The 15,615-nt window shown below is 36.2% G+C and overlaps 1 protein-coding gene across 4 annotated transcripts in view; it reads left to right on the top strand.

Moving 5' to 3' along the window:
- FAM172A (family with sequence similarity 172 member A) overlaps positions 1 to 15,615 on the top strand; it is a 416,065-nt gene that overhangs the window by 252,550 nt on the left and 147,900 nt on the right. For all 4 annotated transcript variants that reach the window (XM_047778292.1, XM_047778289.1, XM_047778293.1 and 1 more), the window contains one exon: positions 9,468 to 9,584. In XM_047778292.1, coding sequence (XP_047634248.1) covers positions 9,468 to 9,584 — 117 coding nt within the window. The remainder of the gene's footprint in view (positions 1 to 9,467; positions 9,585 to 15,615) is intronic.

Raw genomic sequence — 15,615 nt, 5'->3', positions numbered from 1 at the left:
CAAATATACCAAAGCTCTATGTGGAAATTCAGTGTTAAGATTTTTTCCCCCAGATTTAGTGAGGTATGATTGACAATTAAAACTGGTTTAAATTTAAGGCAGACAACCCCATGACCCTAACATCTGTATACATTGTGACATGTTTATCACTGCTGAGCCAATCAACATACCCACCACCTCATACTTAATGTAAAGGCTTTTAAGAGAAATATGTTACATAACATGATCTCCTACACTCTGATTATCTAGTATATGTCTTTGTAGTAGGATACCAATGTCTTTCTAGTATATACCAATTAATAAAATCTCATAAGTGATTTTTAAACTGAATATTGTGAACATGCTTTTTACTTATTTGCGTCAGAAATATTTCTTGGTATGTAGTACATTTATAAAGTTTTAACAAGTTTTTTCATTTTTCCATTTAATATTATATATTGTTCATCATTTGAACATCTCCTTTGCTAAGCCTGCCTTAGTTTTTTAGACTGGCAATATTTTTAGTCCTTACTTACACTATTATCATATATCCACTTCATATATATTCATTGTAATTGTCAAATCTATGTTTTATATCTTCCCTACTTGGGAAGATATAACCCTGCATCATGAAACGGTTTAATCAAATAAGTCACCATGATGAACCCTTACACTGTTTTTTTAATCTGTGACCTTTTTTTTTTCTTGCAATTAACTTGCTGTCTTTGTGATTAGTAAAGGAAGTTTCTCAAACTGTTGCTTTTTTTCTCACATCTTGTATTTTTGTAAGGCACTGGTCTTCTTTCCCAACTCCCAGATTGTCAATCAATTAATATTTGTTTGGTTTTGTTTGTTTGTTTTTCTTTTTCTTTTTCTGCTCAACCTACCTTACGCATGCTTTTTTGTTGTGGAAGGAGTGTGCACGTGGCAGCATGGTCTATGTAGCAAAGGAAAAGGAAGTTATTACTGCTCTCTTCTGGCCGCCTGCAATAATAAATCATAACTTGCCATTCTTTAACTGGTGGCTAGAGACTTATCTTCATAAATGCATGTGACCCAAGAAGCTTCAGTTTACATACCCTATCCCTTGGGGTTCTTGCCTGTGGAGAGACTTTTCCTTCCTGAAATGAGACAAAGGTTGTAAGAATTGAAGATAGGGCTTCAAAGCACAGGAAAAGGGAATGTTGTCTTATCCTGTTGCTACAGTGGAGCTCCAGCTGGCCATGTTTACCTACCCAGGGTGTGAGGCTGCGTGTCCATCTGTGAGGGGCCCCTGCAGCACTGAGGCTTGCCCTTAAGTTTTGAACTTAGGAACTTTGGGAAATATTTCTTGTATGTTTTCCTACATGATGTGTGTGTGAGACAACTCTCGAGGTTTTGAATATATGCTTAAATGGCTAAGCATTCACAAAGATTCATTCATTTTCTAGAGCAACATTTAACTTCAGTATTGCACATACTGTCTATAATTTACCATCCAAACCAAAGCACTTTTAACAGTGAAAGGGGACGCTATTAATAATTTTATCAAGTCAATAGGCATAAACTGGGGCTGTCCCGGGCTATCTGGGATGTGTTGTTTTCCTATTTATACCTAATTATTTCCTTTAAAAACATTTAAGCAAGCCCAATCACTTTATATAAGGAGTGGAGGTGGGTGTAGTAATTGTATGATACTTCTTAACTGCTGCACTATCAGTGTAAATGTTGATGTGACTGAAAAGTACAAGATACCATATCTAAAATGATACATTTTAGAAATTAGAAATAAATGTCAATGTAATAATAATAGTAGCTGATAGTATTGACTGCTTACATGCCTTATCTCCTTTAGCCTTCAGCCACCCTGTGATGTGACTCCCATTTTTGTTATTCTTATAGTGATTAGTTTTGATTTGTAATAATTTTATTGTTATTCCCACTTTTGTGTTCTTATAATGATTAACCAACAATAAAAATTTAAGGATATCTTACTCCAAAGCCTATGCATACTTTTAACTACGACACTATACTGCCTTCCTCTGGACATATTTCATATCTCTGTGATTATCTTTTTTAAAATATAGTCAGCTACACTCTCTTCTGTGTAGAAAAGAGTGGTAAAGAGACTCTGCCAGCTTGGCACTCCTAAACCATGGCTCCATGCTTTGTTGCCAGCCCAAATAATTCTGAAAGAGTTCTCCGATGCCCTGAAAGTGAAGTTTCCATAGTACTTCAACAATTCTGTTTTAATTTTCAAGCGCATGGTGCTATTACTGGTCTAGTATTCTGACTGTGGGATTTTCAACAGACACAATAATCAGCTCTTTCTACTTCTCTGACCAGGTGGTTTTAGAACTACTGAACCACACACTCTTAAGGAAAAAGAAGTTCCCTTCATAATTTTTTTTCCTTTATGGATCTATGGCTCTTTGAAAAATAATGTCATTAAATGCATTCTGAGTTAAGTTTCTGTTACCTTCTACATTGAGAGAGGAAAATGTACTAGTTTGCATATATGGAGTAGTTTGCATTGTGTGTTTCTGTAGGATCAGCTATGATAATTGTGTTCTATGTGTCAGGTCCTCTGCTAGTTGCTTTGTATCGTTCATTTCTCGTTATAACTCTGTGACTTGGATGTATTTATCATCTTCCTTTTACCTGTGGTGAAATAGAGACATAGAAAAAGTTAAAATAGTTCACTCAAGGTGTTACTACCAGAAGTGGCAGAGCAGGAATTTGAACCCAGGGAATCTGACTCCATGGTCCTTGAACCTAACCACAGCACTCCTTATGAAGACTGCTTACTTGAAAGCTTCTGCCTTCAAAAAGAAAAAAAAAAAGAAAGAAAGAAAGAAAGAAAGAAAAAATAGTGAATGCAGATGAGAAGTGTGAACTGTAACATGTGAGTGCTGAATGTCATACTTGTCTGAATTTCCTGCCGGGCAGTTTAGTCTTCATATTTTCATCTCCCAAAGTGTGTGTATTTCATTTTGATGACTAGAAGTGCTTCAGAAGCCTTGGGTGGCAGAACCAAGGTTTCAGTGTTGCAGCAAAGGTATTTGTTCTGTGGGTGGCATGCTACCAGGATCAACTTATACAAAAGAATCTTCAGGAAGACATTAACAGAAATTTTTCTGCCAAACCCATTGTCGGCTGATTGGTCATCTTGGCCCAGGGTACATTTTTAACCCAAAAAGCCTGATAGCTCAGAGGACATTGTACCACACACTAGGGGACATAGGGAAGAAATGTAAAATGATAGGAGAGGCTTGTGATAAAATATCAGTTTGTCAAACCACATAAAGATTTCACTCAAGTAAAAGCACTGAGTGTAATTATAGTCTGCATAATGAAAATGTGAAAAGGTACCAGCTTTTTATACTTTTCAAACTTTGAAACGACTTAATCTGAAATCCTAAGAAGCTCTAGAGGGAGCTAATCTATTTATATACATATATATATATATTTTTTTTAAAGACATCTCAAACTTCAACTGTGCTATTAATCAGGGTGATGATTCATTCATGCTCACACAGTAGTAATGATCCTCAGATTTATACACGTACAGTAGTGTCAGATCTTAATCTGAAGGAAACATGCGTTTTTTTATTTTCTTTGAGAATATTCTTTCCTGTACAAGTGCTTCACATGCTGTAACCCTCACAGTACATATGTGTAACACATGTGAGAATTTAAAAAGAAAGTTATGGCTTTTGCTGATGAAAGACTTTAAAATATTTCCCTCAAAAACATGTTAAAATATATTATATTTGCAAATATAAATATGCCCCTGCATGTATATATGTACATCCCTGGCTCTGAGCCACACTCGCTCTTTCAGGACATCCCTTTGGACTTCAAAATATAAGACATATTTAGTTTGAGTGCTGTGGCTGCTAGGTCACAAATGTTGGAAGATAAAATTATCTATTTCTTCTTTTAGGTTATGGGAAGAAAACTCAATTCAGGGTTCATTTCTTCTTTAGGTTGGGAGCACTGAATCTAATATTGGGATAGATTTATAATTTCCAAAATCCAAGGCCCTGGAGTAGAGATATGAAAGATTTCATGGCAGAGAATTCCTATAACAATAACATTTCCCTGCCTTCAAAAGCTTATCTTTTGAGAGGGGAGGGCACAACCACGGCATATGGAAGTTCCCAGTCTAAGGGTTGAATCAGAGCTGCAGTTGAGTCCTACGCCACAGCCACAGCAACACCAGATCCAAGCCGCATCTGCGACCTACCACACAGCTCATGGCAATGCCAGATCCTTAACCCACTGAGCAAGGCCAGGGATCGAACCTGCATCCTCGTGGATACTGGTCAGATTCATTTTCACTGGGCCACAATGGGAACTCCAAAACCTTTTCTTCTGAGCTAAGACCAATGGACAGCAATTTTTTCATTTAATTTTGTGGAAGTAAGAGTCATTGTGTTTTTCTTTGCTGTAAGTAGAGTTTTAATTTTGTTAAAAGTAGGGTAAGCATTTTGCAGGTGCCAAAATGGAATTAAGGAACTTTTAGGGTGACATGAAGTATTTGGATTAGGCCAGGTACATGTGAAGATAATAAGCAGGTACATCACTTGAGGGCATTGGAGAAAGCACAGTGAGGGAGGTTAGGTGGACAGAACAGGCCTACGTACGTGATCTCTGGGCAGAGATGGGAGCAGCCCTGTGGAAGGATGTATGCAGGTGGAGGGGAGCAAAGGGAACTACTGTTTACTCTGGCCTGCCGTATCACCCCTCTGGTGATGAAGGCCTCTGGTCTTCATCTTGCCAACTAACTCTCACACCCAGATAAACTGTCTTATTTGTTTCAGTTACTTCATGTTTACAGTCTTACTCTTATTCTAGAAGAAAAAAAAATAATAGAAGGACTTGTTTTTCCTTTCAATTCAACCCCATCTAAAATTTTAATAATAATGGAGTTCCCATTGTGGCACAGCAGAAACAAATCCAACTAGTAACCATTAGGTACGAGTTCAATCCCTGGCATGCTCTGTGGGTTAAGGATCCAGCATTGCCATGAGCCGTGGCATAGGTTGCAGATGCATCTCAGATCTTGTGTTGCTGTGTCTGTGGCGTAGGCCGGTGGCTACAGCTCCGATTTGACCCCTAGCCTGAGAACCTCCATATGCCACTGGTGCAGCCCTAAAAAGCAAAAAAAAAAAAAATACAATACAATACAATATAATTCTAATAAGATGATCCTGCATATGGATGGGATATGTTTTTACTCTGTTCAAAGTACTTGATATTAACTAAACTTTTGCCAGACTGGAACCATGCAATGCAATGAAGAAAAGAGCAGATTATGTATAAGCTAAGGTGGGAAATGTTATAACAAAGATGGAGTAGATAAATTGTATCAAATTAAGAAGAAGGAACAAAAATATCAGGTGACAGCATCGGATATTTTGTATTACTTCTCAAATTAACGATATGATTTATAGAAACATCTAATTTTTACCTGTAATCATAGAGACATCATTTATTTTAGAAGTATATTAATAATTTTTAATGCTGTCGATAGTCCCATTTTGCTCATGGCTGATTTCTATCTTAGCATGATTTTTAGGATTTCAACATTCCTCACTGAAACAGATTGGGATTTTTTTTTTTTTACCATTTTTTAAAATGTCCAAGTAAATGAAATAGTGTGTATATGAAAATGGAATTAATCAACTGAGTCTATTTATGTAGGAGTGTAATAATGTATTACTGAGAAATAGACCTCATGTAATACAAGTGAAAGAACACAAGACATAAAGTCATGGTCAGGTCCGATTCATGTGACTCTACATGGCCACAGATATAGAGTCATACTTGTGTGGCCATTAGCCAGTTTTCCAACTCATTTTTCTCCTCCAAAAGGGGTTAAATGATACAAGTTTTATATACAGTTCATTATTATTTCATAGTAAAATGAGAATGACTGTTCATTTTGTAATTTATAAAGTGCTATTCAGATATAAACAAATATACACAAAATGAAAACAAGCAATTTTTAATTGTAACTTTACCACACATAACCTATTAAGCCATGAAACTTTAGGATGTTGATGTCTGGGGTATCAAAAAATTTTTGTCACTTTTATTCAACTCCTAATACCATACTACCATATTGAAGACATTGTAACAACCACAACAAAAAATGCCTTCTTTTTTTTTGAAAGACTGCTATTGGTGTTAAATTCATCTTAAGAGTAATGTTTTAAAGGGATCACTTAGCAGGTACTTCATAGCTCATTCAAGAATGCACAGAGACATTGAGATCACAAGCTGTTACTGGAGTTCCCTGGTGACTCAGCAGGTTAAGGATCTGGTATTGTCACTTCTGTGACTCAGGTCGCTGCTGTGGCTCAGGTTTGATACCTGGACCCAGAAGTTCCCACATGCCATGGGCATGGACAAAAAAAAAAAAAAAAACCCAAAAAATAAAATAACAACAACTCTTACTATTTTTAAAATTAATACAACATTGTAAGTCAACTATACTTTAATAAAATTTTAAAAATAACAATAAAAATTTTAAAAAAGAATCTAATGAAAGCTAAGCATCCTCTCCCACAAAAAATGCTCATATCACATACAGACAGAATTTTGCAAAGAATTTCAAACATGTTCATATCCACAGATCCTAATGAAAACCACATCTCCACCTTAGGTTGACATATACTAGGACTTTGGTCATATACCTTCTTTCCTTTCAGATTTCTGGGTTTTCCAGACCATCACAGTCTTCTATTGTGAACTATTATAGAAATTATTTTTCTGCCCAGCTGCACCTCCATCCATTCCTTGCTTTAGCTCTGTTTCCTCTAAGATCTATCTCTGAAACCTACACCACAGCTCATGCCAATACAAGATCCTTAACCTACTAAGCAGGGCCAGCGATCAAAACCGTGTCTTCATGGATACTAGTCAGGTTCATTACCATTGAGCCAAAAGGGGAACTCCAACAGTCTTTTTTTTCTTTTTCTTTTTTTTTTTTTAGGTTTTATTGAATATAGTTGATTTACAATGTTGTGATAATTTCTGCTGTACAACAAAGTGATTCAATTATACGTATACACACATCCATTCTTTTACAGCTCCTTTTCCCACACAGATAATCACAGAATATTGAGTAGAGTTCCCTGTGCTATACAGCAGGTCCCTGTTGGCAGTGTTGCTTTCTGTGTTCAGTCTGCCCCTACCACTGTCATTCTCCAGTATTTTTCATCAGTACTTATTCCCAGGGGAAGCAGTAAGGGAGAGAAGGGGAGCCAGAAGCCACCCCACAAATGCAAGAGGTGGAGATTTTGGACAGAAATGGCAATTGCAGGTAGTTCCAGCACTACCAGATTAAGTTGCAGCAAGGCCGAAACAGAGAAAAATAGTCTGAAAAACAAAACTGTTAAGATTTTCACCAATTTACAATTCTACTAGTCCTAAACTGTCAAATATTTGAAATTGTCATTGGGTTCATTTGTGAACAGCTCTTGATTGAGATCCTCTGAGCTGGACCATTCCGCTCCTCTAGTAACAGAATATGAAATTGCTTTTTAAACTGTAAAGAACTTACAACAGGGTAAGGGGGTATCATGCTAGATTATAACATAATTTAATGTGATGTGAAGAAAAGTTGCTCACCATCACCATCCATTGTGTAAAATGTCAGCCAGATTAACAAAGTTTTTTTTGCTCTATAGTCAATCTATCAATTGTATATTTTTCAAGGCTCGTAGAATTTTAAGCCCCAAATTTTCTACTTTTGCACTAAATTCCCAGCCTTTTCAACTCTTACTTTTAGATCATTTCACAAATGGCCTCAATATTTAGTGTCTTCAGACACCACCACCTTAAATTTAAGTCAGCATGTGTTAACAACAACCAAAACAAAATTCAGGGCAAATATTTTTAAATGCAGACATATTCTTAGAATACCAGAAGAGTTCTTATTTTGTAACTTCAGCAACATTCGTTCTAGATCTCTGAAAGTATTCCTGTTTAGAAAATGAGAATAAGGACATGTAAGTTCATGAGCTAAGTGGATTCACTATTATGGTATTTGGAGGTTTATTATCTAATGCCAGTTTAAATTTTTATGTTCTAGTACCAATGTGATCCAAAGAGAATCTATTTTTAAAATAAAATCTGGAGGCAGGTGGCAAACTACTTAATAATGAATGTGAAGTATTAGAGTATTTTATGCTTTAAAAACATTATTAGTATTGCCAGGTGAATTTTTGCAGTAATATTATGATGCTGATAACCAACATTGATTTTTAAGATTTCCACATTATATAAGCAGAAAACACAAGGCACAAAGATTCAAGGTGCAGAACTGCTGAGGCAGCATTAACAGTGAATTAGACTCCCCTTAGGTAATGCTCAGTGAAAGGGGATGTGCATATGCAGGGTTTAAAGAAATTTAAGAGAGAGACATTTTTAATTCAGAATGCCAAGAAGCATCATTTGGTATCAGAAGCATGACTTGCCATGTTTTCTGTGAGCTTTCATTACCATTCAGAATTCTCCCCCCAACTCCCTTTTTTTTTAGTGCAGTAGTATATTTTTGATAGACAAATTAATAGCAAATGATAGAAAATTTGCTCTTTTTTTGAAGGAGAAAAGATATTTAATGCAAAGAATAGCAGGGGCATGGCTATGAAATTTAAGGCTACTAGATACTGTATTTTAACTTATTTTTTAATTAAGCTTTCTTATATCTGTTGTGTCACATGAGTCACTAGTGTTAGAACATTTATGATTCTTTTAATCTAGAACCATTATTTCCCAGTTTCTGTATCTTGAAAACCATTGATGAATTTTTCAGTTTCTTCAAGCCAAGTAGCTCTTTTTTAAAGTTTTAGAATCATTTCATTTTATAGAAATACCATTCTATAGAAAGAAGGTAAAGTGTAGTCATTTTTCAGCATAAAGAAATATGTTAGAAAGCAAAACGACATTGATAGGCTTTGAAGAGAACAATCTTTGTGGGCATTTATAACACCAAGGAATGACAAGGCGATGGTGAAGAGTAGGCTGGTTAAATTGGGGACGTTAAAGCAAGATGTCTTTCTTTACTGATGTGCCATCTCCTGAAAATTAGCAGAAGTTAGTCCTAAGCAGCTAACAGTGAACCCCAGGTACTAACTTCCCTGAAGGACTGAATTGGAAGTGCTGAAGAAACTTGTAAAAGAAACCCTCAGGGATTCCTCCTTTTTTCCCCTCTGATCCCTTTAATCCTTGAATTGTCAAACCACATGGAAAATAATAGAGCTGCGTGGTTCTAAGCCTTAAGTGGTATTATCTTTTTAAAAGAAAATATTAGGTCTTTTTACATCTCTGGACAAGAATAGGGCATGTGTTCAGAGTAGAAAAGAGTAACTTTAAACAAGAGATGCATTTTGCTTTTTCAGTTTTAATATAATATTATTATTACCTATGACTAAGCAGGTTGCACACAGAAGGGGAAAAAATTATGGCCAATATTTTACTTTCCTTTTTGAAAACAGATGATTCAACGAGAAGCAGATGTGAAAAGTAAGGTGACTGCTGTGGCGTTGACAGACTCTGTTCACAATGTGTGGCATCAAGAAGCTGGCAAAACGATTCGAGAATGGATGAGAGAGGTGAGACTGGATTTGTCTCAATGCTGAGATGAATGAGTGTGAGCCTTTGTATCTTGAGCCCCCACCAACTTTTATCACCTCCCACCCCAAACTCCCTTTCTAGAGGCAGAACATTTAGAGGGAATAGAGAAAACTAGATATGGTTGAAATAATGATAGAAAACCCTTCTGAAGAACAATTACTTTTTTGAAAGCTCTCCTCCCCGTTTTTGGCTTTCTATAGAATATATGTATGTGTATATACATAGAAGGAACTTAGGCCACATAAGGTCATGATCTGTTAGGAGGTTTTTATTCCTTGATATTTAATTTTTTCACCAGCTGTTTAGCATTGGTACTGCTCAATTACAAGAAAGAAGGCTAATATACGCTGTCTTATCCTTTTCTTGAAATGTGGGCATTATGTGCCCCTCTTACATGGATTGGCTCACTGCTGCCAGTAGGGGGAGAAGAAGTAAAAAGCTACAATAGTGTTTTGCCAGACCCATGAACTAGGAGAAACCCAGGGACTAGCCATGGTCCAGCCTCAGGGTAAGAAAGCTTTTCACTCTTCCTAAGGGCCCGTGAACCTGAGAACCAACAAGGGCTTGATGAGCATGCTCCCATTCTTCAAAAAACTTTCAGCTCATTATTTCTTTGATTCCTATCGCAGATATATAGCTGAAAATTTTTATTATATTTACCCTTCTGATAAATAAGCAATTGACATCAGCCACACCATGCTATAGCAATTGTTTATTCAAATCAATACTTATATAAATACATGTAAATCAAATGAGCTGTTTGATCTTCCTAATTTTCTTCTAGTTATTTTTAATATAATACCCAGGTTTTTATTCAGCTGACCTCTCATCATAGGTACAGTTGGTAACCTGTACCTGACTCATGGTACACTGTAAGGACCAGAGAGTTAATATTTGAGAAGAGTTTTAAATAAATAGAAAAGCTAGGCTATATGAATCTATAGTGATGTTATCATATCACCAATTTGGTTTCATTGTTGCTGTTATTCTCCCATTACAAAATACTTTCATCGTGCAAAAATCCAAAATATTTTTACTCTACCCCTCATAATGTTATAAACATGTAAAGTTTTTTTTTTAATCTATGCTAGCACGCAGGTGTTTTCTGACCACGTTATTGCTTTTCATATTTCTTCCTTTCACAATTTATCTACATCCTTAATTATCATTTCCAAGGGCCTAAACTTTTTCAGGAGATATTTTGTGTATTTTATGCCTATACATTTTATGCTGTTCATCTGTCCAAATGGATATACAAACAGCTTCCAGCATTATATAAGTTGTAAGGTTTATAAATGAACTGTTAGTAACTTTTTCCCCCCACATATAACCCATATAGAATTTAGTACTTATCCCAAACTAAAAATATCCCTTTTCATCATTTTTTAATTGGGAGTTCTTCATGTCTCATTCCAGGTAATGAATATAACAAAACTTATTTAGATTTACTTTTTTAAGTATTTCTAACTAAGATTGAATTAGGCATCCCCTTCAAAACTCAGAATATAGTGGGAGTTCCTGTTGTGGCTCAGTGGTTAACACATCCACCTAGGAACCATGAGGTTGCGGGTTCAATCCCTGGCCTTGCTCAGTGGGTTAAAGATCCATCATTGCCGTGAGCTGTGGTATAGGTCGCAGACGTGGCTCCGATCTGGTTGTTGCTGTGGCTGTGGTGTAGGCCAGCGGCTAGAGCTCCGATTAGACCCCTAGCCTGGGAACCTCCATATGGCATGGGTGCAGTTCTGGAAAAGACAAAAAAAAAAAAAAAAAAAACCTCGGAATACACTAATCTGTGCATTTTTTCATCTGACTAAATTAGGCAGTAGTTGAATTCATCTTTAATCAAAGCTGTCATTATTTTTTTGCAGGCATAGCTTTTATAAAATTTTCGAAAATTTCATAAAATTTAATAAATGACCTAGTTCTTTTAATTCCCTCGATTATGCCTTAGGCATAAAGCAACATGAAGAGTTTTATATTATCATATACCAAAACTTAAACCCCAACTCAATTGCTTACCTAGCTGTGTAGTCCTGGGCAAGTTATTTAATATCTTTGAGATTCAATTTTCTCATCCATAAAATATAACACCTACTTTGCAAACATTTTGGGGAAAATCATATGTAAGGCAATAGCACAATTATTTGCACTTTAAAGAAATTCATTAAATCACAGCTATTGTTATTGTTACCCCCAAAATAATATAAAATACATGAACACTATCCTCCTTTTGTTTCATGAATGATTTACATATTCAAAATATCTTATAAAAGAAAAGTTATTCAGAACAAGGAATTAAGAGAACTGAGTTTTGATTATGATTCTGGCTCAGTTGCTAACTAGGTAAATTATGGAGCTAGCATGATCTACCAGGTGCTCTGGCAAGACTTCTTGTCTTAGGAAAGCCAGTACATCTTTCTGGGCCTGCTTCATAATTGTGAATTAGAGATAATAATTTCTTTTTAATCTACTTGATGAACTATTGTAAAGAATCAGAGGTAATAACCAGGAAGAAAAACTCCTTTGAAGCAAATGGTACTACATTGAGAAATGAAATATATTATTATAGAAAATGTTATAAGATCCCAGAGATAAAATTATTAGATCCTTGTTGATGGAGCTTTGAAATTATCCTTCCTCAGAGCTCTCCCCTAAAACAAGAACAAAAAGAGAGACTGTAGAAGTGTATGTCAGAAATCCTTGTAAGAACTCACCTCAGTGTGTGATCCCCTAGCGGAGAATTCACTGTGGTCTGGCAGGATTAGAGTCCAGTATTTCCCAACACTGAGGATGAAACTCTGTCCCCTCATCTTTCTCCTTTTTAATCCCTGTCCACTCTGCATGACTCCTTGAAATCAGGAAAAGCAAACAAGCCTGGATTCAGTGATTAGAAAGGGCTGTTGTCTTGAGCACAAGTGTTGGAAGAAGGGTGTATAGGGTAACTGTTTTGTCCCTCAACATCCCACTGCCGTACCACCTCAGACTCCAGCTCCGTCTGAAATCAGCTCAAAAAGTGAGAGGGTTTTTTGTTTTGTTTTTGGCCTCGCCCACAGCATGCAGAAGTTCCTAGGCCAGGGATTGAACTGGCACCACAGCAGTGACCCAAGCCGCTGTAGTAACGATGCCAAATCCTTAACCCACTGCACTTCAAGGGAACTCCAAAAACTGAGAGATTTTGCAAATATCCCGCCCAAGAAAAACACCTTAGCTAAACTGGAAAGTTGTCCATGAAAATAGCAGTCTAGTTGAAGGTGAAGCCTCAGTGCTTTTGGCCTCTTGATGATGGGCTCCACTATTCCACCAAACATAGCTTTAAAATTTGGAAGTAGGACAATGGTAAAAATTGCCTAGTCATTCTTATTATACTACAAATAAGTAAAATGGGGGTGGGGGGGTGGTTGTTTTTAGTAAGCTTGTTTAATACGGTAAAGTTATTGATGTTAAGTATACTCTTACTATAAAAACCTGATTTTAGCACTCAGAAGGTTAAGTAATATATTCTTATATTAATTTTATAATTTAAAAATAACTTCTTAAAGAAAGAATGTCAGAGGGCTGCTTTTGGCAGTGATTCCAAGCAAAATCTACTCCCACTCAGAAAACCAAGCATACATACTAAGCCAGCCTCATGAGGAAAGGTAAAAAGTAACCAAAGGCAGTCCCTGAAGGGAACTTCTTACCTCAGGGTCCAGGCCTGTAAAGGCTGAGTGGGTAGGGATGAACCCGAAGGACATCATGCTCAGTGAAATGAGCTAGTCACAGAAATAAAAAATATACATGATCTCACTTAAACGTAGAATCTAAAAAAGTCAAATACACGGAAGCAGAGAGTGGGATCATTGTTACAAGCATCAAGAAGGTGGCAGAAACAGGGAGATACTGGTCAAAATTTGTAGTTGCATACAAGGTATAGCATGGTAACTATATTTAATAATACTGTTTTGAATGCTGGAAATTTGCTAAGAGAATAGACTTCAGGTTCTCTAACCACACATACAGAAAAATGTCAACTATGTAAGGAGAACATATGTTAATCAGCTTGACTGTGGTAATAATTTCACTATGTGTGTGTGTATGCATATATATATATATATCAAATCATCATGTTGTACAACTTAAATATATAGTTTTTATTTAAAAGAAAAAAAAAGACTAAGTGGGCATATGTCATTTTTTGACATACCCCTGGCCTCTGAAAGGCTCCAGCCAAGCCAGATGTGTGATTCTATACAATAGTCATGAACCATTACCCGTCACCACTCAGTTCTGAATATCAGTCCTGGAAACACAACCTGGTAAATGGTAGTTGTTCCTGTCTGAGGACACAATGCCTTCCATATTAAAAATCAACCTCTAAGACATGGATGATTTCCAGCTCACACAAACGAAATAAAAATGAGTAAAAATCTCATTCAACCAGGGGAAATACTTCCAAATACCTTGCACAGGAATACTACTGAAGATATAATACTTCATTTTCTGTCTACACTGAATATTGTCCACCCTTGGTTTAAATGTCGAAGGCAGTCACTGTGGCCTATGGGCGCTTCTAGTCTCTATTAACAGTTCCCAAACTTTTGGATTTCACAAAGACAATTTATAACCACAAAAACCTGTAGAGTCATAATTTCAGAATAAAAGAAGGATCCATCCCAATTTGCTGGCTCTAGCCAGAGGCTTCTTTCTCTCTGCTTGTTTGTTGGAATGAGGCAGGGCTGGTCTGAGGCTCATGTCCAGCTCTGTTGGTACCTCTAATCCAGCATGTTGTCTGCTTGGGGTATCTGAGAATATGATCTCTGGGGCCTGGAATATGCCCCAGCATGATTTGAGTTTAGATAAGGCTTTCCTAGTGGGCTGCTTCTGTCATCATCCAAGACACTTACGCTAATGTTCAGCTCAGCTGAAGAACTGGATAGGGTGCAAGTTGGGGCACTGAGAAAAGGGATAAAACAAGCATTAGAAAAACAACGGAAAGAGATTTGGTTTCTAATTATAGAAACTCATATCAGAATTAGGAGTTACATTTGATAAGATGGAATTTCAGATAGATTGAAATGTATCTGAATGTATCATATAGCCATATGTAATGGCTATATGTCTTTCTAATATTTCCTTCTTTACATGTATTTCCCAGTGTGTTTACATTATTTTATTTCATTATGCTCTTTCATATGGCCAACATATTTCCTTTTGCCCTTTTCTCTCTCTAGTTTTTCCAGTGGGGTAAAAATGTCATACAAACATGCACACACCACATGTGTACGTCAACTTATGGTATCAAACCTTTACAATCTTACACCAGTACTTTGTCATTCTGGGGAACTTTTGGACATATTCACTTTGACTATAGGGTGTTTCCTTTCTATCCTATTTTTAGGAGAGATCAAAGCCTAATAAATATGTGCGTAGATAAAAACAGAAATTTCAGAATTGTAAAATGCCAACCTGTAGTTTGCTTTGAATGTTTGAGTTAAAGGTGACCTGAATAAAATCCATTTTGTTCAGCTTTTTAAAGTCAGTAATAACAAGTTAGAGAATGATTAATCACCTGCATACTGTAATGTACCATCACTGTTATTAATACTAGAAATATCCTATAAGACATCGTTTTACATATGTGAAGTATAAGTGAACAGTATTAAGACTGACATATCACCTGGGTAATAGCCGACTTTCATCAGATTTGGAGGTACTACTATGATGAATAATAATTAAAATATATACCTAATCGCTGCCTGTCTGTCGGTAGTGCTAATTGCTGTCATTGAAAAGACTGAATTGTTTAAGAAAAAGAGAGAGAAAGAGAAAGTCATTCTTCATTGAAGCTATCTCCCTGTATCATTGGGAGCCTATTTTTAGTACCTATAGAAGTCATGATTTTTGAATTTATTAGAAGGTTGTGATGAATGATAAAACAAATCGCCCATTTACATATCTTGACACTGCTTTGGAGAATACTTATTTCTTACAAGCAAGTGTCACATTGTATGTAAAAGCTGGCTAATTGTG

The sequence above is a fragment of the Phacochoerus africanus genome, chromosome 4, assembly GCF_016906955.1.
Source record: "Phacochoerus africanus isolate WHEZ1 chromosome 4, ROS_Pafr_v1, whole genome shotgun sequence".
Classification (NCBI taxonomy): domain Eukaryota; kingdom Metazoa; phylum Chordata; class Mammalia; order Artiodactyla; family Suidae; genus Phacochoerus; species Phacochoerus africanus.
This window is presented reverse-complemented; position numbering and strand designations above follow the sequence as displayed.